The sequence below is a fragment of the Bos mutus genome, chromosome 28 (assembly GCF_027580195.1).
Source record: "Bos mutus isolate GX-2022 chromosome 28, NWIPB_WYAK_1.1, whole genome shotgun sequence".
NCBI lineage: Eukaryota > Metazoa > Chordata > Mammalia > Artiodactyla > Bovidae > Bos > Bos mutus.
This window is the reverse complement of record NC_091644.1, coordinates 30,137,123-30,160,922: the sequence shown is the minus strand read 5'-3', so window position 1 is coordinate 30,160,922 and position 23,800 is coordinate 30,137,123. Positions and strand designations below refer to the sequence as shown.

General features: G+C 41.9%; 1 protein-coding gene across 1 annotated transcript in view; it reads right to left on the bottom strand.

Annotated features, from left to right (window-relative positions):
* Positions 1-23,800, bottom strand: part of CCDC6 (coiled-coil domain containing 6) — a 112,485-nt gene that overhangs the window by 44,834 nt on the left and 43,851 nt on the right. The window contains exon 2 of the mRNA XM_014477649.2: positions 13,355-13,504. Within this exon, the coding sequence (XP_014333135.2) occupies positions 13,355-13,504 (150 nt within the window). The remainder of the gene's footprint in view (positions 1-13,354; positions 13,505-23,800) is intronic.

Below are 23,800 nucleotides of genomic sequence, written 5' to 3'. Positions count from 1 at the left end.
AATCACCTGTGTGGTGTGTCTTCCACCTGCACAGTAGAGGCAGAAGGGAGTGAAATCTATAGTTAAGACCTTATCTTTGCCCTAAAATAGTTTATGAATGCTAAGCTTAAATGATATCTACTGGTTTTAGAAAAATGAATTTCTGTCTTAAAACTTTTAAACTTTTTGCATAGTTTTCTTTAAATATTAGATGTGTTTTCCTCCAATATGTTTTTTTTTAAATATTGGCTGCACCATTCTCAGTTGTGGCATGCAGGATCTTTGCTGCATCATGCGTGACTTTTCACTGCACAAGGATTCTCTAGTTGTGGTGCACGGGCTCCATAGTTGTGGTACACGGGCTCCGGAGTTGTGGTACACGGGCTCCGGAGTTGTGGTACACGGGCTCCGGAGTTGTGGTACACGGGCTCCGGAGTTGTGGTACACGGGCTCCATAGTTGTGGTACACGGGCTTAGTTGCTCCACGGCATGTGGGATCTTAGTTCCCCGACCACGGATCAAACCTGCGTCCCCTGCATTGCAGGGTGGATTTTTAACCACTGGACTACCAGGGAAGTCTCTCCAATATGTTTTCAACTGCTGCCACTTTTATTTCAAAGAGCCTCCTTCTTCCCTTTTTTTTAGTGTTATTCTTGTGCTCTTAAGTAAATTAAAATAATAAAGAGAAATCGCTCAGTTGTGTCCATCTGTTTTCGACCCCATGGACCATAGCCTGCCAGTCTCCTCTGTCCATGGAATTCTCCAGGCAAGAATAATGGATGGAGTGGGTAGCCATTTCCTTCTCCAGGGGATCTTCCCAACCCAGGGATCAAACCTGAGTTTCCTGCATTGCAGGTGGATTCTTTACCATCTGAGCTGCCAGGGAAGCCCAAAACAATAAAGGATGCAATCTAATGTCAAAAAATCTCTCCCCCAACCCAGGCAGCAATTTGTCACAGAATATTAATCTGAGCAAAGGTAAGATTCTCATTGTCCTAGAGGAAAAGACTCATATACAGACAGATGGGCTGATACCGTCAGTAACTGATAAGGTATTTCCTTTAAGAACACTGATTCAGCTAGTAATGAAATCTATAAAAGCTCTCAATTTTAAAAGGCTTTTTCCTTTCAAAAGCTGTACCCAAAGGAAAATGTGATGGTGAAGCTGTTGTTACCAGAACTCAAGCGAGGTCCCTGGGTTATATGAACCGTTTGGAAAATATCAAGCCATCCTTAGATATAACTCAGCCAAACACTCACAGTTTTCAACATCCCCCAAAGACAGACCTGGAGCAAGCAGCTGTGCTGCCTGTTTTGCTCTGCCATCTCTCGGGTGACTGGCCATCTAGGGGCAGGGCACAGAGTTAGTGTTCCAAACAGAACACTGGACACAGAAAGTCTGGTTCTTCCCTGGAACCAAGAAACCACCAAGAAAAAGAGAAACACAGCAAGAAATACAAAACAACCCCCCAGAACAATCACGAGAAGAGAGTTAAGATGGGCAAGAAGAGAAGGCAGAGAAAGAGATAGAGAGGAATTAACAGCCACAGAGTTTTCCTTGTGACAATGAACCTGAGAAAATTTCAGAAATTATTTGTTTCAAACAGATACCATGTAAATTCAAGCTATTTGGCCCCAACAGGACTTGAACCAACACCCTGAATCCATCTATTTTATTTTAGTTTTTTTATTTGGCTGCGCCTCACGGCATACAGGATTTTAGTTCCCCAACCAAGGACAGAACCCACGCCCCATGGAGTGGAAGCATGAAGCCCTAACTACTGGACTGCCAGGGAATTCCCTCCACCTGCCTGTGTTAAAGCTGTAGTCCATGACACCATAAACAAAAACCATAAAAGGAAGACTGGTTTAGGTGACCCAGGACATATCAGAGATGATTTCCTGGTGGCTCAGTGGTAAAGAATCTGCCTTCAGTTGAGGAGACCCAGGTTGGATCCTTTGGTTGGGAAGATTCCCTGGAAAAGGGAGTGGCTACCCACTCCAGTATTCTTGCCTGAAGAATCCCATGGACAGAGGAGCCTGGTGGGCTATGGTCCATGGGGTCACAAAGAGTCAGACACAACTGAGTGACTAACACTTTCACTTTTACTTTTCAGGACCTATCAGAAAAACTAAACTCCAGGTTCATTTCTGAGTAGCATCTTCAAGATGGGTATAAAATTTAAGACATGATTTTAAATTTTTAATCAAAGGTCTAAACGTCGTAAGCAATTCTTAATCTTACTAATCAGGTCAGAGATCCTAAACTGGAACAAAAATCAAACTGAGAAGTAAACAGGCAAGTAAATTCTATTAATGTGCTTGGAAAAAAAAAAAACTCACTTGCTTGCCTTTAATATATCTAAAGTAAAATGCTTAGGTAGATTAAAATTTGTTGTCAGAATCAGCATTTCCTGTAAATATACTTACAAAGTCAATCTCACAGATTATGGAAGAGCTTTAGAACTCTTAACTGTGCAATATATTGTACCATTAACAACAAAAAAACCTTGTAGAATGGAAATTACATAACTGACGATCCACAGCAGCACATTTACAATGGAATTAGGGTTATATAAATAAAGATCTGCTCCTTGGGATTCAGCATGAAAAATATATTAAAATAAGTGAAAAAGCCATAAGCAAAAACACAACTACAAACCTGGAAAATTCTAAGCACTCAAATGTGAGCATTTTCTCATTGTATCTACTCACATATGAAATCCCAAAGCCAATTTCCAGCCCATTAAAAAACATGAGTATAGCATTAAGTTGATCTAACGACAGACTAGCCTTAAGCATCACGGAATTACCAATAATTGTTGTCTTTCTCATAATTTCCAAAGTTTTCTGGAGCCACTTTCAGTGAACCAGGCTTCTTATATCAGAGATTCCAAAACTCTTCACTGAATGGCTTTTATTCTGGGCAAAACCTTCTCCAGCAGGTACAGGCACCACTGCAGGCACACGTGAAGGTTGGCTGCTACGCCAGCCCACCCACCCAGCATGCAGCAGGTTTGCCAAATCCCAGGCTTGGCGAAGCGTGTTTGCAAGTCTGGGCCTGTTGTTAGTCCACCCAGAGCCAAGGGAGGCACGCCTTCTTGCCACCAGCCCCGGACTCAGCTTTTTCGATTCAACTCGAGGATAAACGCAAGATACCCCCAGTTCTATTTACACCAGTCAATGCTAACCATTCTCTGTACAACCTGCAGTTTTGCAACCAACATCCCTCATTTATTGACAACTACCAAGAATTAGAGCCATCTGCACTAAGCCAAGTAAAGCCCACCATAGAACAGTGACTACATTAAATCACTGGATTGCCAAAAATAATTGTCATGTAGTTAACACAGTAAGCCCCCTACATGTGAACAAGTTTTGTTCCAAGGGTGTGTTCTTAAGTCCAATTTGACCAAGTAAGCCTAGGTACCTAACACAATCAGCTATATAGTGCTGCTTTTATCCTTGCTTCCAGACATCTTTGGCTTGAAATAAAGATACTGTACTCTATACAGAACTGTACAGCAAGTACACAAAAGCACGACCACTTGTAGAGGAAGCATGTGTGTGACAATGTACCCTAGACAAGAGAACTAACTCACGTGAATGGACAAGTGAACAAACATTCGCATCTTTTAAAGTCTGCAGCTTAAAGGTTCATGTGTAGGGGACTTACTGTTCCAAGTAGTTAACACAGGTTTTGAAAAAAAGAACTGTCTCTCACAATATTGAGTCTCTAAACCAATCTGAACAGCTCTGCTGAGCAGAAAGTCAACCTCCCACCTTCAATTCAGCGCATCACCACTAAACGCCTCCTGGGCCCAGACTTAAGCCCACCTCCTTCCCCCTTCTGTTACTGGCACTGTTATTCTCAGTCAATATCTCACATCTCATCAGTTACCAAGTGGCATTAAGTCAGCCCCCAGAACAGCTGTCCAACACGTCCTGCGCTTTCTGTGCTCCGGCTCAAGTCTTTTACTCCTCTTCACTGGGCCACCGCCAAAGCTCCTAATCGATACCCCAGGTCCAGTGTGTAGATCACGCTGAACTAAACTAGTAGGGTTTTCTCTTCATTCAACACCCTGCTCAAAACCTTATAATGGCTCCCTCATTCCTGCAGAGTAAGCCCAAACTCATCGCTACGATGTTCAAGTCCACCTTCAATCCAGTCCCCATGCAAGTTCCCCATACTTTCACACTCAGCCCCAGGGACAGCCTAAGGTTTGCACACACAAATGCCTTCAGGGTCCAGGCATCTGACAATGATGAATCTCAGCACAGAGAGTGGTGCTGGCAACTATGATTAAAGGCCAACCTTATGTCTTTTTCTAAAGACTCTTTTCCTAGAGGAAAAAACAACAACCCACATTTTAAAACCTGAAGGGACTGCCCTGGCAGTCCAGTGGTTAAGGCTGCACCTTCCAACGCAGGGGGTGTAGCTTTGGTCCCTAGTCAGGGAGCTAAAGACCACATGCCTCACGACCAAAAAACCAAAGCATAAACCAGAAGCAATATCGTAACAAACTTTTAAAACATCGTCCACATCAAAAAAATAAAAAAGAAACCCATCATCCTGGGCAAACATGTCCAGAGATCACTCTGGTCCAGGGGCTTCCAGACCCCATGTCCTGCTGGTCACCCACTAACAAGAGCCACTGCACCCCAAGCTCAGTCCTAATCATTCTGTATCCTCTGCCTAGAGTACCTGAAGCCGTTTCCTCCAAATTTCTGGAACTTTGGGACAGCTCCAAAGACGCCTCCCACAGCGCCTTCCCACACACGCTAAGCATCATGTACACTCCCCCTCCTTCAGGCTGGGATGAGCACGGTCTGCCTTAATTCAAAACCAAAGTTTTGTGTTCTCTGATTCATCCAAATGAAGCAAAAAAAAAAAAGGTTCACTCTTTTCCGACGGTATAGCTCTTCATGATTCCAGATTAAAGCGGGGGTGATTTATCTTTGTCCCCACCTTTAGCCAGCCCTGAGCTCTGACTTCTGAAACCCCAGCTCTACACAACTGCCAAAAGCACAATTCAGCTTCTTAGCTGTTCTGTTACAAATAAATAGCAAATGTGCTCACGAAAAAGGGAGCCTTGGGTGCTGGGCCTCCTCTCGATTTCCACCTTCCCCAGATCTCCCCCCAGCAGTTCTTCATGATCTTGTTAATCCTTCCACTTATCTTCAGTGAAGCTTGCCTGAATTAACTAATTGTGATTTTCAAAAAGGGAAAAAGTATACCTAACTTTTGCAAGGAAAAAAAATTGGTAGGCCCTTCCAGAATTTTTTGGATGTTATTTTCTTGTCAGCCTCCTCAAAACTGAGGACAAGCTCTCACCTGAGTGGAGGGCTCCAGTACATGAGGCTTCCTGCCCACTTAGAACACCTCAGGGGCTAAGTCTGACCTTCCTAGATTTGATTCCTAATAGCATCATGCTGCAGTACTCTTGCCTGGAAAATCCCATGGACAGATGAGCCTGGTAGGCTGCAGTCCATAGGGTCACACAGAGTCGGACACGACTGAAGCGACTTCAGCAGCAGCAGCAGCATGCTGCTTAAAATATTAACACCTTTGAAAAAAATCTAGTTAGGAGGAAGGTTTGAAAAAAAGATGCTCCATGAATAAGATAAAGGAATTCTTGAGGCTCTGGACTCAACCTGCAAAAAAAAAAAATCCATTTTGTAAAAATTAACCCTTTCTTCTTTGAGGAGTAGAGAATATTTAACCCAAAGAAAGAATGTACTCAAAGCTGAGACCTTATCATAAATTAAAAGGAAAAAAGAAAAAGGAAAGTAAAGATAATTAGTGTTAGGATATCTCTCTGTATTTTAAGGTAATTAATAACTGGGCTGACTGTAAACTTTAAAAAAAAAAAAATTACCCAAGAAATGCAGAACACTGCAACATTTCTAACTGCAAAGCTTTAAAATAATTTGCACAGCATTTCCAGCAATGGTTCAAGTCCATCTACAGTGCAGACAAGTCTTTCAATCTCCAAGATTCACCTTCACCTTTTCAACTAGAAATAACAATGCTTACTTACCCCTACCCTAGTGAGTAAAGCAACTTCTCACTCCAGCTTCATCTCAGTATTTTTCATTTCCTTCTCCTACTTTTACTTTCTACCTGCATTTCTCCATATTTTGTCAAAGAAGTCAACCTGAAAAGCTGCTAAGCCCTGACCCTTGCTCTTGTACTTTGGGGAATCCAGGCTGGCACATTAACTCCAGCCATAATGGTAACATACTACACACATTTTGGAAAAAAAAAAAACAAACCCTCAGTGATTTGTGAAGACTAAAAGAATTGCCTCAAGTTTATTGTATTTTCTAATCATAATGCAAATTACGTTGGACTGAGAGATTTCTGGCATGCTGCTACCAGGAAAATTCTGCCTTATAATTTGGCCTCTGGTGGTTGTGGCATTTAAAATGCAATAAACACATCCCAGAAGCCCTCTGCAGATGTATCGTGAACACAATGTATAAGCCCCCTGTTCCATGAAAAGAAACAAAGAACACACACAGCTGAGAGTCAGATAATGTGGAATGAAAAACAACAACGAGAACGACAAAAAAAAAAAAAAAACCCACAACTCAACTTTGCCCCAAATGTTCTGTTAGCTATTAGGTGATAGCCAATTTTTCTGCTCAGCATTAATAGCCCTGAAAAACTAAAAGCCAAGAGGGCCACTGGTCGAGCCAGCTTAATGAAGAACATATTTCAAGGTCTCCCTGCCACAGGAGAACAAGTCTTCACCTGAATGGATTCGACAGCAGCATTCGCCTCGGTGCCTTTAAAATGAACTAAACAGGGTTTCATACATATTTATCACCCTGACATGTGATTCTGCTGCCTGAACAAACAAGATCACTGCACTGCCATCTTAGTGACTTGGAGAACTTGGAGTAAAAGAAGGCAGCCTCAGATTCTGGCGTACAGGCTTGAGAAGGGAATTAGGCATCTACGCTCACTCCTAGAGCCTGTAGACAAGCCTGCCCTCCACAGACACAGCCTTGAAGGGACTAAAGAAGAAAACCTGCCTCTGTTCAGATGCCAATGGAAGGAGAAACTACTACTCCAGGTTGAGGGGAGGGGAGAGAAGAGGTACAGGAAAGTAAGCCTTTGTCTAGGTCAATGGGCAGATTCAGGGACTTCTCGCAAGCCTTACTCTGTTTCATTCCTGTGTGAACACAGATGGGAGAATAATGCTATTACAGATCAGCCTTCTGAACAACTCAGCTCTGTATCACTTGGCAATGGCGGCTTCAGCAGCGGTTTTTGCCCACAACTTCCTTCCTTCCCTCCATATATCATCTTTCCACAGATGCTAGGAAACTGCAACTGCTGTAATTCCCGGAGGCGTTCTCACCTCAGGGACCAAGTCAATAATAGTAACAATAAGTCGTGCCACTTAACAAGAGATCCAGAAAACTTGTGTTCTTAAGTGCCTTCCGCCATCAATAAGAAAGATGTGTCTCCTCAGTAAGAGAATGAGTACAATCATTTCTATTATATTAATAGCTACAGTGGCATTGTTTTCTGAGGACTAGATCCAATTTCAAATATGACTCTACAGTACAAGACTACAAACTTATTTGTTATTTTAAGGTCTAAAATTTGAAAATTGGATTAGAGTGAAAACATTCAGAGCGATATATAATATTCAGTACTCCTATCTCAGTCCTGTTCCAGGCTTTTAAATAAAGAAAAAAAAAATATTCATTAACTTTTGGCAGCAGTATTGGTGGAGAAAAGTGTAGGCAACAATTGAACAGAGCTTCCCAAGAGCAGGAAGTGAACCTGATGCCTTGGGCTTACATAAAAGCAAGTGAGAAAATCCACAGGGGCTAAAATCACTATCCATCTCAGCAACAATAGGTCTTCCAGTTGGTATTGGTGACTGGTGCTTAACTGTTAGCCAGAGGAATTAGGGGGCTTTGTGTTTTTTTTTTAAAGAGCGGCCATTGGAATGAATCGTATCACAGCTGACAAGACAGTTAAGCCAATCATAAGAGCATTTTGTTTATGCTAGCTCTAAATGAACAATCTGGGTAGTCCAGAATCTTCCTGACTTTGCAAGGGGCTCCACTGCACTGCAGTCTATGCGGTCCATGATAAACAGATGCAATTACGATAGTGAAACCGAGTAAGACCCTGCAGGACCACCCCGGGATAGACCTCCATCTTATCCCCGCCCCTGCCCCTCGTTTGTAGAAAAGCTTTAAATTTGCTCTTTGGTTACAAAGCAGATTTAATTAGAGAAGTGAGAAAATAGTCAAGCAAGACAAATAGCTAAGTCATACAACAAAGACAAAGACCTTTATTTTATTTCCTCCTCAGGGCTGTAAATAATATCCTGAGCCATGTCCTTGAGTTGTTGTGCAGATATTAAAACCCCCACTAGGTGGAAGAAGTTAGCTGCATGCTGACCACCAGTACACATAAATCCCAGACTGGTCGGAACCAGAAGACTGATGGCTGAGATTCCTGAAACATCACTATTTGCTCACCATCAACCCACCAGAGAACTGGGCATGAGCTGAACATGCACCCTGTGTCTCTCTCCCCTCAATGTCTTTCAAAACCCTTCCTGAAAAGCCATCGAGGAGCTCATGTCTTTTGAGCGCAAGCTGCCCATTCTCCTTGTTTGGTGCCCTGCAGTAAACACTGTACTTTCTTTCACCACAGCCCCGTCAGTGGGTCAGCTTTGCTGCACATCGGGCAAGCAGACCCCAGTCTACTTTGGTAACAACTGCAAGACTGTGAGCTCTCAAGCTCAGTGATACAGCTGGAGGTTTCAAAACATAAGGACAAAACAGGTATTTTTAACATTTTCTTCTTAGGAAGTAAGATATTTTTTAATTACAAAAGTAATGCGTGTTGCTTCTGCAAACTGAGAAGGACAGGAGCACAAGAAAACTAACATCCCTAAGCTCAGCACCCAATTACAGCCAGCATTCCAGAGAATAGTCTTTTAGACTTTTTTTTTCCCTAGCATAGATATTAAGAATCAAATTCTGATGAAGAATTTGATCACAAAACATTCCTTATACATTTTAATTACAAATTATGATTAAGCAACAAACATCTCTTCAAGGCATTCAGGAGCTGAATTTAGTCCTAGTGTAGGCTTGGCATTAGACTAGAAGGCTCCTTTTTAGGACAGTTCTTACCAGTCAAGTCATCGATCCCATGGTCCAGGCTCAGAAAGAAGCAGATTTTTCAGACAAGAGTCTTTGCAAAACCAAGGTATCTATCTAGCAGATGTATACAAAAATAAAGGAGAAAAACTGCATGCTGTTTTGTGCATATTTCTTTGTTTGCTTTAGACAGGATTAACATATTTGGAGGTGTTGAACCTATCTTCCAAACATGATCTTTTAACAGGAAAAAGAGATTTCTATTCATCTACTTAAATACATTTGATTCAGTTTTTAAAGGTATTTGACACCATCTGTATCACAGCAGATGGAAAAGGAGGTATCTCCTTTATAGTAATAATCTCATTTTGTTCTTAAGACCAAAGAATTCCTTTGAAATGCACATAAAAGCCACACTCACTATCAAAGACAACAGCCATAGCACAAGCAACAAAACCAAAATTGCTCCATAAATAGCCTCTAAGCGGCCTCTGGTGAAAAATGTTAAACACCTCCCTGGTGAACAGGTCAATTTACTCCTCTGTCCGTCAGTGTCTCCGGCAGCACAGTTTCTCTTAGTAGGCTATCATAACAAGTTCTTATCCAGAAGCAAGCATCCTAGAGAGTCATATTAAAGTAATTACACAGTTGGAAAAGTCTATTGGTACCAATTACTCCAAAAATCTTCCAGATGGAGATTAGTTCTACCACACTGGGTGGCAGAAAATGTGAGACTGCAACAAAGGACTGGCGGAAATCCTTCAGGAAAGCCTGGGGGATGGGTACAGTAGCCTACAGCCCTTCTTTCCAGCGGTTATACAAGAGCCTTCCAGCTGCCCAAAGGTACAGGGACTTACCACAAAATGGCGTGCAGTTGATCCCTGGTGTCAAGTGCGGGATCACTATTCATGTCACAGTAGGCACAGCTCTGGAACTTGCCAGAGACCGCAACCTCACACTATCTGCCATCCGTGTCTTTTCAAAAGTCTTAGAAAGAACCAGGAACATGGAATAAGGGGTTATTTCTTATGGATTCAGTTTCAGTTTGAAAAAGTTCTTGGGGATGGGTGGTGGGAATGGTCGTACAACAATGTGAGTGTATTTAATGCCATTGGATTATATACTAAAAAATGGCTGCAATGGCGAGTTTTACATCTATGTTATATATTCTTTTGTGAAAGTTGTCAGACGTGTCCCACTCTTTGTGACCCCATGGACTGTACAGTCTACGGAATTCTCCAGGCTAGAATACTGGAGTGGGGAGCCATTTCCTTCTCCAGGGGATCTTCCTAACCCAGGGATCAAACCCAGGTCTCCCACATTACAGGTGGATTCTTTACCAGCTGAGCTATGAAGGAAGCCCAAGGGTACTGGAGTGGATAGCCTATTCCTTCTCGAGCGGATCTTCCTGACCCAGAACTCAAACCAGAGGCTCCTGTATTTTATTACTATATGCTATGCTATGCTATGCTAAGTCACTTCAGTCATGTCCGACTCTGTGTGACCCCAGAGACGGCAGCACACCAGGCTCCCCCGTCCCTGGGATTCTCCAGGCAAGAACAGGGGAGTGGGTTGCCATTTCCTTCTCCAATGCATGAAAGTGAAAAGAGAAAGTGAAGTCACTCAGTCATGTCCGACTCCTAGCGACCCCATGGACTGCAGCCCACCAGGCTCCTCCATCCATGGGATTTTCCAGGCAGGTGTACTGGAGTGGGGTGCCATTGCCTTCTCCGTTATTACTATATACACATACGGAATTCCCTGATATAGGGCTTCCCTGATGACTCTGGGTAAAGAATCTGCCTGCAATGCAGGAGACACAGGAGACATGGGTTCAATCCCTGGGTTGGGAAGATCCCCTGGAGGAGGAAATGGCAACCTGCTCCAGCATTCTTGCCTGAAAACTCCCATGGACAGAGGAGCCTGGTGGGCTACAGTTCAAAGGGTCACAAAGAGTCAGACATGACTGAGAGACTAAGCACGCACACACACACACACACACACATTCTCTCTCTCTCTCTCTCTCTAGATATATATATGCATATATAATATATGAAAATAAAACCTAGGAACCAAGCGGGGATTTATGTCTCCCCGCTTGGTTCCCCGCATGGTCAACGGAGACATGTTGACCATCCATTTGCCCAGGTTCTGCAAGTGGGATTACTAATAAGCTACAGATCACCTAGAACTCCCCAAACAACAGACTTACATCCTCATATTGAACACTTTGTTTTGACTGAGGGTGAACATAAGACCCAGCCATGTGAAGACCAGGGCTCCACATTACAAACTACTTTGGGAACATTTTTTCACACTGTCCAGTTTGTATTAATGTATTACCCAGTCTCTTTAGAAAGATCCATGCCCCTCAAAAAATTTAAGTTTTTAATATATGAAAATTTTTCTCCTGACCAAGTAAAACTATTTATTTTAATATAAGAATTCTGAAAAAATAATCTGAAAAAAAATTCTGAAAAAAAACCAAAAAAACTACATTTCTCCAAGTTATAGCTTTATTTATTAAATTTTAAGTTCAAACCTTCTTATGCCAAATATATTACTATAATTAACCTCTTTCTGTTGCACATGGCTCTTAGGTGTTCACTCTATCCAGTAGCTTGCTTCAAGGGACATCAGTGTCCTTGGAAAGTAGGTGGGTCATGATAAGAAGCTAATGAGATGCTAAATTACACATTACAGAACAACTCATAATGAAAATGAGTCTTTCTAGAGAAAAAGAAAGCATGATCTGGCTAGGATATTGACTGCTTTATAATGTACTTTAATCAAAGGTTCCAAATACCAATGACTATGCAAATTGAAAACAAAAAAATGTTTCTCGAAGTGTTAAAAATTAGGGCATCTGATTACACACAAAACACAGAAAAGGAAGCCATAATCATATCCTTACAGTTCTGGAAGCAACATGCAGAATCATTAGTCTAATGCTGCCAAGGTACGATAAGAGTTAAAAGTCAAACTAATCTTCTGCCTCATTTTTCCTCTAAATCAGAATGCACAGGAATAAAGAAAACATTTCAACACAGAAATTCCACCATAAATCTCCACTAGATAATACTGACCGAGGATCTCTATCCTTCACATTCCAACAGCTACCATATAAATCAATTTTTGTACAAGATTATAGTGGTATCTTTATTCAATAATTAGGTAGGAAAATAAGAATAAAAAGATGGGGTAAAAGGTACCTGGACCATTGCATGGTCTTAACACTAAAGTTTCTGGAATCTTCTTCCAACATTTGATATGTCAGAAGGTAAGAGAAGAATTTAGGCTCCAAATATCCTTTTGCTATAATCTCATTAGAATACATATTTCGATCAAATTAATGAGTGAAATTGTTAGTAATGCCAGTGAATAGAAAATACAAGGAAAGATTTCTACCTTTTACAGCCATCTGAAAAAAATACCAATAATATTTGTCTTTGGATAATTTTATACCTATTCACTATTTTGGACATGTTGTGTTAAATAGTGAAAACTCAATGTCCCACTTGTTCTCAAGTTCATACTAAATAACCTGCATGATATTTGCCCTAAACAAATCTTACTTTTATAATTTACTAGTAAGCTTCAAGGAGAGGAAAACAAAACAAACAGGAGGGGAAGGTAGAAAAATCTAACTAGAAAAATAAAAATTTCTGTATGTTTTGTGTGTTGTCTTCTATACACTATTAGTGGTTGATGTTAAGTTTCAACATTTGTTATTTGTTCAGTAACATATTACTCACCCATCTGAACACAACTGACTATCACAGATACATATATTTTTCTCTCCTCAAAGTGGCATTTCCCTTTGTATCTTCATATATTGGTACAAAAGACCTATTTCTGGTTGCCAAAAATGTCCATATATTCATTACAGATTCAATATAAAAGAAGAAAGAAATCTCACATTTGGCGTTAACTCTCATAATCCCAAAATACTGCATACATCATTGACTCCTGTGCTAAGGCCTCAGGCTCATCAGCAATTTCTTAAAATGGTCAGAGTATAAAATACCTTACCTCACCTAAGCAGATCAGCTGGGAACCACAGTCTTGAGTATTACACTGCTGCCATCTTCACTTAGGTATTTTAATCTCTAAAGAATTTTAGCTACAACCTCATCAGCAAATGTTTCAAGCAAAGTGCTAGATCAAAGTCATTTTTTTCCCCCTAGAGAAGAAAACAGGCAGGGAAGATAAGAGGGCAGAAAAGGTAATTTACCTGCATCAATTTTCTGGAGAGCTCATTAGTGAGGAACTCTTCTTCCTTCTCGTAATTTACAGCAAGGGTTTCTTTCTCCTTCTGCAAAGCTTGAATTTTCTTGAATAAAGTGTTACTTATGAATTCTTCTTCCTGCTCAGCCCGGGCTTGCTGTTAAAATTTTCAAAAAAAGAAAAAAAACAAAACAAAAATACGTTAAGCAAATAGGAATTTACTAATTGAAATATAGTTCTTATTTTCAGAGAGGGCGCCCATTTTAATTAGAGCTCTATTTTTAACTGAACCAATATACCCCAAGATGACAAAACAGAGGAATTGAGTAGCAACCATAAAAGTAAATCTGTTACCCCAAAGGGACTCCCTGTACTATCATCTTAAATGGATAGTGTCTCAGTCGCTCAGTTGTGTCTGACTCTTTGCGACCCCTTGGACTGTAGCCTGCTTGCTAGGCTCCTCTGTCCATGGGATTCTCCAGGCAAAAATACTGGAGTGGGTAGCCATTCCCTTTTCCAGGGGATCTTCCCAACCCACGGGTCGAACCCGGGTCTCCTGAATTGCAGGCAGACTGTTTACTGTCTAAGACACCAGCAAGCCCTATTAAGGAGATATTTCAAAGAAATTAACAAAGATGGTTTGCAGTTTTTAGAAGCTATCCCAAATCAATCACCAGAATACAGAAAGCTCCTTCTCCTATGGCAGACGGGTCCAATGTGTATCAATTCATGACAACTCTCCATAGTCTTCTCATTTGAAGGGTTCAGAGTTAAAACACCTAGGTAACATCTTTTACTGAAGCAAAGAAGTACCGTTTACCAAAAGTAAAATTGTGTCACCTCTTCAAGATGTTACTGAAAGGGTTTGGATATGCAATTTGAAAAGCAATACAGATAGATTTAGATGAATTTACATGTTCATTAAATACTTATTGGAAGGAAATATAGCAAACAGCTAAAAAGTAGCTGTTGCAAAGAGTCCAGGGGATGAAAACAAGGATGGATGAGAGGAGCATCATTTTTCACTTATTTATTTCCCTACTGGGAATATTTTGGAGGTGAGGGCAAGGACAGGCATTACTAAATGTTAAAAACATAAGAAAAGGGAGTCAGGCATCATTCAATGGAGATGAAAATATTCTCCCATAGATTCCCCCCTCCACTTGTGTTTTAACAGAATAAACAGAAAAACCTAGTCATCCTTGCAGGAAACTAATTTTTATAGAAAACTGGGGCTTGTTCCGAATGGACTCAACTCTCTTCAAAGTATCTTTTAAGCTGCAACATTTTGATGCATGAGTCCCCAGTAACGCAGTCCTATTTCATCTGCCAAAGCCAGGAAGGAAAGAACTGCAGCAATTCCAAGCCTCCAACACCTGTCACTTATACAAGACAGCCAGAGGGCAAGAGAAGAAAGGGGACCTACCTGAAACAATCGCCACCTTTTATTGTAAAAGGTCCGACAGCCACTCCTAACTCGCCTGGCTGGGCTGGCTGGATTGTCACCCCCACCTGGAGAGCCCTGGTTTCTGAGGAGTTCATCCTCCCTGCTCCCCATCATAGGCAGGAAGGACGCCAGTGCCTGGGACTGCCTGCCAAGCAAATCTATCGAAGAAAGTCACGTGTATGTAGTACTAAGACTGAAAAAAGAGCTACATAGAAAATGGAAGCTTGGGGAGGAAGTCTGGCTCTCCAGTTCTTTAAGACACCATCTGGCATAGGCCGGGAGAGGTAAGCAACAAAGAACACATCACTCAGCTAATAAGGTTTTATGACCAGCCAAGCGCACCAGGGGAGCAGGCCGGAGGTTCTCAGGGTTCCCTTACACGCTCTGTAACTCATCAGTGCTTCTCAAGGTCATGCTCTTTACCCAATGGTCAAGGGAGCACAGCCCAGGACCGGCGCACTTCTTCTCCCCTTTAAATTGACCCCCAACTTGGCTTCAAAACTCTCAGACTTTAAGATCTCATACTAGTGCACTGGGCAGGAATCCAAAGCATTTCTTTCGGGCATATATGACACACACATCCAAGCCCGCAATCTGTTCAAGTTACCTGTTTTTCTGGTTTTGACTGACAAAGTTCTATATGATTTGAATCTTGATTATTCTAAAAGGAACAGGACGAAAAGGTAGAGAGGGGAACTGTAATGCCTTTAGCAGGTGATTCTGCACTTAAATTTCAAAACGATGTTTACCATAAACTCACTTCATTATCAGATCAGACTCAACTTCTTGTGTGTTACCTGGCATTCTCTATTTAGATGACTGGTAAATTTACCCACAGTCCAGGAACAGAGAACCAGGCTCCACGGCCCAGCAGACTACCACTCCCTTTGCACAGGGACCTAGAAGTGAGAAGCTGAAAATAAGAGGCCAGGCCCTAAAAGTTTAAAAATAAAAAGGATTGGGGGCAAGCTAAGTCTGTTCTGTCAGTGCTTTCCAAAGTAAGTGATGGTTGTGAGAGACCCAGGCTTTAGCCAACTAAACTTGTCACCATTTTAGAATAGCCACTTATTTCTAGGCAATAGAAATAGGAAAAGCCCTCCAAGGACCCACCAACAACACGAGGAACTGTTGTATAGAGGCTGGCTAAAGTCTGTCTAATTTAACAAGGGATTAACCAGGCCTGACACAGAGCTCCTTTCACTAAGTTTTTGCACTGGGGACTGTTACTCTGCTTCCCGTAGCATCTAAACACACAGAGAAAAAACATCTATCTGGGAGATAAGACTCAGGTCCCCAAACAGAAAACTAGTTCACCCTTTCTCCAACTGGTCACAGAGCATTTTTAGGAATTAACTCACAAATGAGGGAAAAAGACAGGCTGTTATATCCAATACGGCTCCAGAGAAAATTGTTTAAAGACTCAGCTCTAGTGTACTGACGACCATGGGCAAACATGATCATCGCAGTAGGTGCCAGGCATCACAGACAAGCAAGAAGCATCCATTTGGATTCCCCTGCAGCTCTCCCCCTACTCTTTAGGCATTAATCTCAATCTTCATCTCAAATCCTGGCTTTTTCTTCCCCTTAAGTCCAAAACAGGCTTCCCAGGTGGCGTTACTGGTAAAGAAACTGCTTGCCAATGCAGGAAACGCCGAGAGAGAGAGAGAGGTTCGATCTCTGGGTGAGGAAGATCCCCTGGAGTAGGGAATGGCAACCCCCTCCAGTATTCTTGCCTGGAGAATCCCATGGAAAGAAGAGCCTGGCAGGCTACAGTCCACAGGGTCGCAAAGAGCTGAACATGCCTGAAGTGACTTAGCACATATGCACACACACACATTCCAAAACAGGCCTTTTTGTTTAGGCTGTAAAAGCAATCACTTTTCCAATTTATCTCCCCCAAAGAAGCCAAGAGCTAGGTAGACCACAGCCTAGGAGCAAAACAGGCCAAGTGTTATTTGCAAGGAGCTTGGGGTTGGACAGGTGGACAGGACAGATATAAAAACAGGCTGACACGAAATCTAAGTTTTATCAATCTATTTCCCTTTTATCTGAAATGCTTGAAAATCTCAGCATACCTAAACACATCCAAATTCAAAAATCAAACTCTCTTCTCAAAACTTAAAAAAAAAAAAAAATCAATCAAGGTTAGCTTATAACTCCCTAAACTCTCAAAAGAAAATATGAGCCAACAATTACAAACTCTTTGTTTTGCATATGTTTGCAGAGTTGAAGACTGCAAAAATCTGGGGGAAATCAAAAAATCTGTGATTACAGATATAAAGAACAAACTAGTGGTTACCAGTGGGGAGAGTGACTACAGAAGGAAGGAAGGAAGAGGTACAAACAATCAGGCATAAAATAAGCTACAAGGAAATATTGTACAACATGGAGAATATAGCCAGTACTTCATAATAACTATAAATAAACTTTTAAAAATCATTAATCATAATATTGTACACTTCGTAATTTACATAATATTGTGCAGCAACTATACTAATATTTTTAAAATGTGATTATATTTTCATGTTCGATAAGGTTCTAACTGCTATGTTCAGAAGTTGAGTGAATGCTAGCATTACCTTATTCATTTATCGGTGTCTGCTACTTTGCCCCCCACCCAGCAGGGTTCACTTGACTTCTGCTGATGTGAGGAGTACAAAGCAATTCTCAGTCTCCATCACTCTTTACTCATTCTACAAAAGTCTGATTAAAAAAAAGAAAAGAAAACGAAACAAAGAAAGGGACGGGTCGGGGAGACACAGGAGCAATTTACCAAGGTCTTTGGAAAAAGTGGCAACCCATTCCAGTATTCTTGCCTGGAGAATCCCATGGACAGAGGAGCCCGGTAAGCTACAGTCCATGGGGCTGCAAAGAGTCAGACACGACTTAGCTAGTAAACAACAAACTGGGAAAAGTAAACATCCATCAAAAAATTCTTAGAAAACAATTATTTCCTCCTGAGTCACCACATATTTATTTAGGCAACCATACTCAAATGAGCACAATTTTGTGCTGATAAGGAAATCATTCTGACCCACTGCTATTATGAGCAGGGCACAGATTTGATAGGAGATTCCCCCGTGATTGTTTAGTGCTTCTATTCTCTATCAGTGATATTCTGCAGATCAAGGGTTAGTACAGAAAGGAGAATTTGAAAACTCTCAACAAGAGCACTCACTGCTGGCAAGAAACTCCAAGTACCAAGACCAAAATTATGTAAGATGATGCAACTCATAATCTGTTAAGAGTAAGAAAAGGATGGTTTCCAAAGCAAAAAAAAAAAAAAAAAATACAGGCATTTATCTATCTGACAGCTGCTGCTGCTGCTAAGTCGCTTCAGTCGTGTCCGACTCTGTGCGACCCCATGGACAGCAGCCCACCAGGCGCCCCCGTCCCTGGGATTCTCCAGGCAAGAACACTGGAGTGGGTTGCCATTTCCTTCTCCAACTATCTGACAGCAGGCGCAGGTAAAGGATATAATAAAGAGAAAGCTCAAGTGCCTACCAAGATTTTGCAACTGTTTTACAAAATTACCTTTAATTTGAACGCTGTTTGCTTTAATTACAAAAAATCATAATACTAAGATACCTTGGGGGTTGGGAGGGAGGCTCAAGAAGGAAGGGGAATATACACACATATACACACTTAATGGCTGATTCAGGTTGTACTGCAGAAAACAATACAACATTGTAAAGCAGTTATCCTCTGATTTAAAAAAACACCTTGGAGCTCTAATTTTTAAAAATTCAGGCAGGCTGGTATTTATTATTTTAATTATTTAAATTCCTTAAATTTAGGAACCTATTTACATACATTATTCTAATTATTTAAATTTATTGTTCTGTTGCTTAGTAACTTACAACTCAAATTTTAACGATCTTAACACCTCAGTTTGATAAAGCATCTGAAACCAAATTGTCAGGATGGCAGAAACCAATACCAAGCCAGGAAACTGAGTAACACTGTGTTCTCTCTCTGCTCTCGTTTATGAGGTACACCACTGCCTGTATCGATTGTTCTGGGAGATGCTTGGCATTCGGTGGAGCTCATGACTGAGGGCTGGCACCTCTTACAAGATTAACCTGGACATCGGTCATACCCATGGGTTTATCAGAACAAACTACTATCCTGCCATGGTCCTGCACGGGCTAACGTTTTAAGTGCCAGTAGATCCCCTGGAGAAGGGGATGGCAACCCATTACAGTATTCTTGCCTGGAGAATTCATGGACAGAGGGCCTGGCAGGCTACAGTCCATGGGTCACAAAGAGTCAGATAAGACTGAGCGACTAATACACACTGCAGTGGTGGGTGACAGGGAGGACATGCGACAAGCCCAAGGCCCACACCTGTGGTTCTTCTATTAGAAGAACTAAGGAAGTGATGTCAATTACATGCCTGAGAATTATAATCCTCTATTTAGGCCATGGAAGCACCAGGTTATCTCATGCTTCCTCCACACACTGTGTACCAGCCCACAGTAAAAGCAATTAATAACTGATAGATGAAAGCATTTATATTATTTATTTCCTCCCAGTATCGTCAGCAGATCACTAAGTACACAAGGGCCAGAAAGGAGTCATTATTAGCCCTCACAAGTGTGCTAAGCTGACCCAGACACTGTGCTCAGGCCATTGTTCCAGGACTGCAGGGCAAGGGCGGAAACCACAACAAAGGGGACTTTCAGGACAAGAACTCGGAGAATCTTGATGTTAAAAAGGACCTTAATGGTTAGCCAGTTTCATCAAGCTGCAAGGCCTCTCACACCAGCTTAGTGAAAGACCAGCCCTCACCACCAGTCCGCAGGGGGCAACACATCCCTCCATGCGTGTCCTACTGGACACGAGCAGAAACAGCTCTACAGACATGCTTCGCCCCATGAATTCAACAACACCCAAACCGGTCCATGCCCAGTTCAGGAAGATAAGCGCCCTGGTCATTTGCTTGGATACAGAGCAATGAGAAATTGCTAGGGAAGTTACTAAATGTTTACAGTGGATTATGGGTTAAGAATTTGTCTCCCCTTGGGCCAGTGACAAACAGAACAAGTCCATAGGCCAAACTTTGAACAGCATGGCTTGGGGTGGGCGAGGGGGACAGTGCATACATGCCGTCAGACTCTGGAGTCAGGCTGCCTGGTTTATAAGGTGCCTATGCCCACCTCCAGCTGTGAAACCCCAGCTGAGTCACGGGACTTCTCTGGGCCATGACATTCTCCTCTAGAAAGTGAAAATAATGGCACCTCCCGCCAGGTTGGTTATGAAGATAAATTCACACAATTCACATCAAGAGCTTACCATGCTCATACCTTGCATGAGTAAGCACTCGAGAGACATTTAGCAGAAGAGCTTGAAGAGGGGGTATGTACAGGATGATTCATGAGACAACAGTGAAGTCTTAGGGAATCTCACTTCATTTAGCTAAAAGGGGCGATGAACCTATTTGCAAAAGCACAAATAAAGACACAGACGTGGAGAACACACACACACGGACACCAAAGGGGAGTGAAGGAGTAGGATGAACTGGCGGATTGGGATTGACATAGATACACACTATAAAACAGATAACTAATGAGAACCTAATGTACAGCTCAGAGAACTCAACTCAGTGCTCTGTGAGGACCTAAATGGGAAGGCAATTCAAAAAAGACGGACTGTATGTATACATATAGCTGATTCACTTTGGTGTACAGCAGAAATTGGCAAAATATTGTAAAGCAACTATACCTCAATCAAATTTTTAAAAAGAAAAAAGGAGAAATGGACACAGTTGTGGCACAGAAAAATAATATACAGTGGAAGAATTAAGGAAAAAAAATGGTTTGCATGTACTGTCATAAGAAGATGTCCAGGGGCTTCCCTGCTGGTCCACCAGTTAAGACTCCACGCTCCTGATGCAGGGGGCCAGGATTTGATCCCTGGTCAGGGAACTAGATCCCATATAACCACAACTAAAGATCCCGTGGGCTGTAACTAAGACCCAGTGCAGACCAGTAAAGAAATAAAATGTTAAAAAAGCAAAAAATGGTTAAGTGAAACAGAGAAAGTAAAGGTGGAAGGGCTCTACATTGAGCTCCGAAACAAAAACCACATGCCAAGGACACAAAACACTGGAAGTCGGTTAACAGAAACTGTTGACAATCCACACAGACACTAACTGCCCTACTCTCATGATAAGCAATGGCTTCAGACCTCCAAATTCTCATCAACCGTACAATAATTTTACCTAAAACATGTACAAACAAGAAGACCAAAAATATGGAAGATATCAATAGATACAGGAAGGAAAATGAAAAGATTTCAAGCACAACTAATTATAAGACTAGGAAGAAAAACAGGAAAGAGAAAAAGAGAGTGAGAATATCTAAAAAGATGATGGCTTCTATACAATCTGAGAATATCCCATAACTAATCCAATGAACGGAGAAGGCAATGGCACCCCATTCCGGTACTCTTGCCTGGAAAATCCCATGGATGGAGGACCCTGGTAGGCTGCAGTCCATGGGGTCACTAAGAGTCAGACACGACCGAACGATTTCACTTTAACTTTTCACTTTCATGCATTGGAGAAAGAAATGGCAACCCACTCCAGTGTTCTTGCCTGGAGAATCCCAGGGATGGAGGAGCCTGGTGGGCTGCCGTCTATGGGGTCACACAGAGTCGGACATGACTGAAATGACTTAGCAGCTGCAGTAATCCAATGAAAGACGTGAGGGAACTCCTTGACTGTCCAATGGTTAGGACTCTGCACTTTCACTCCAGGGACCTGGGTTCAATCCCTCATCTGGGAACTAAGATCCTGCAAGCCGAGGGGTGTGACCAAAAATAAAAAAATAAACACAGCTCCTCATGCTGTGTTTGTTTTGGCCGAATCTGGCCACCCTATCTGGTTTCCAAGTGGCTCTCTCTTAAAGTTCAGGTTTGGGGGTACAGCACCATACTCACATCCCTGCCCCTTCTTTGGCAAAAGACTGCTGTTCAAGATAGTTTTCAAAAAGTTTCTTTGGTATTATTTTCTCATTTTTCCCTCTCAAAATTTTTTATTTCCTACTGTAACATTTCCCAGATCCTGTAGAATACAGGAACCCTGAGTTTCGAACCGTGTCCCCACTGTTGTGACACAAGCAGTGCTCAGCCTCAATGCTACTTCTAGAAGCTTCTCTTCCCCCAATAATAAACTCCCTTGTCAGAACCGCTGACAAGTAAAAGCAAACTACAGTCATTAGATTCTTAAATTGCAATCCAACACTCATGACACAGCATCTCCTACACAGTAAGCTCTATGTGGACAGGGCAGCGAATACCACAGACATTGCCCCTGCCCTGGAGAGATATATAATCCTTCCAGCAATTAAAGAAAAGTAACATAGTTAATCCAAACATTTAGCAGTTGGCTTTGGAATACTCTTAGCTCTATAAAATAGCCTAGAGAACCAAGGGATTTAAAATAAGATTGAGCGGGTCAGATGGTAAAGAGTTTGCATACAATACATGAGACCTGGGTTCAATCCCTGGGTTGGCAAGTTCCCCTGCAGAAGGGAATGGCTGCCCACTCCAGTATTCTCGCCTGGAGAATTTAACAGACAGAGGAATTTAACCCATACATTTAGCAACTGGCCTCAGAATGATCTTGGCCATATAAAATAGCCTGCAAGAACCAAGGGATTTAAAATGAGATTGAGATGCACAGAAACTGTGGAAAATTCTGAAAGAGATGGGAATACCAGACCACCTGACCTGCCTCTTGAGAAACCTATATGCAGGTCAGGAAGCAACAGTTAGAACTGGACATGGAACAACAGACTGGTTCCAAACAGGAAAAGGAGTACGTGAAGGCTGTATAATGTCACCCTGCTTATTTAACTTATATGCAGAGTACATCATGAGAAACGCTGGGCTGGAGGAAGCATAAGCTGGAATCAAGATTTTCGGGAGAAATATCAATAACCTCAGATATGCAGATGACACCACCCTTATGGCAGAAAGTGAAGAGGAACTCAAAAGCCTCTTGATGAAAGTGAAAGTGGAGAGTGAAAAAGTTGGCTTAAAGCTCAACATTCAGAAAACGAAGATCATGGCAACCGGTTCCATCACTTCATGGCAAATAGATGGGCAAACAGTGGAAACAGTGACAGACTTTATTTTTTGGGGCTCCAAAATCATTGCAGATGGTGATTGCAGCCATGAAATTAAAAGATGCTTACTCCTTGGAAGGAAAGTTATGATCAACCTAGATAGCATATTCAAAAGCAGAGACATTACTTTGACACCAAAGGTTCGTCTAGTCAAGGTTATAGGTTTTTCCAGTGGTCATGTATGGATGTGAGAGTTGGACTGTAAAGAAAGCTGAGCGCCAAAGAATTGATGCTTTTGAACTGTGGTGTTGGAGAAGACTCTCAATTGAGAGTCCCTTGGACTGCAAGGAGATCCAACCAGTCCATCCTAAAGGAGATCAGTCCTGGGTGTTCAATGGGAGGACTGATGTTGAAGCTGAAACTCCAATACTTTGGCCACCTGATACGAAGAGCTGACTCATTGGAGAAGACCCTGATGCTGGGAAAGATTGAGGGCAGGAGGAGAAGGGGACGACAGAGGATGAGATGGTTGGGTGGCATCACTGACTCCATGGACATGGGTTTGGGTGACTCTGGGAACTGGTGATGGACAGGAAGGCCTGGCGTGCTGCGGTTCATGGAGTCAGACATGACTGAGTGACTGAACTGAACTGAACTGAGACGCACAGAAGAAAAAGCTAAGTATTTTATGCACTATGGTAACAGAAGAAGTGGCCTGGTACATGAGCGCCCATACACCTGTTGCATAACGAGGAGCGTAATCATATATGATGATACAAATTTTATATTGTATACATATATAAGTGTGTTTGTATATATATTTATAAATGAATGCTTAACTCTATGGACTCTCTTTCAATAATAAATGATAACAGCACTCAATGGTGAAGCATTGATTACATTTCTGGCACTGCAGCAGGCTCCTTCATACAGT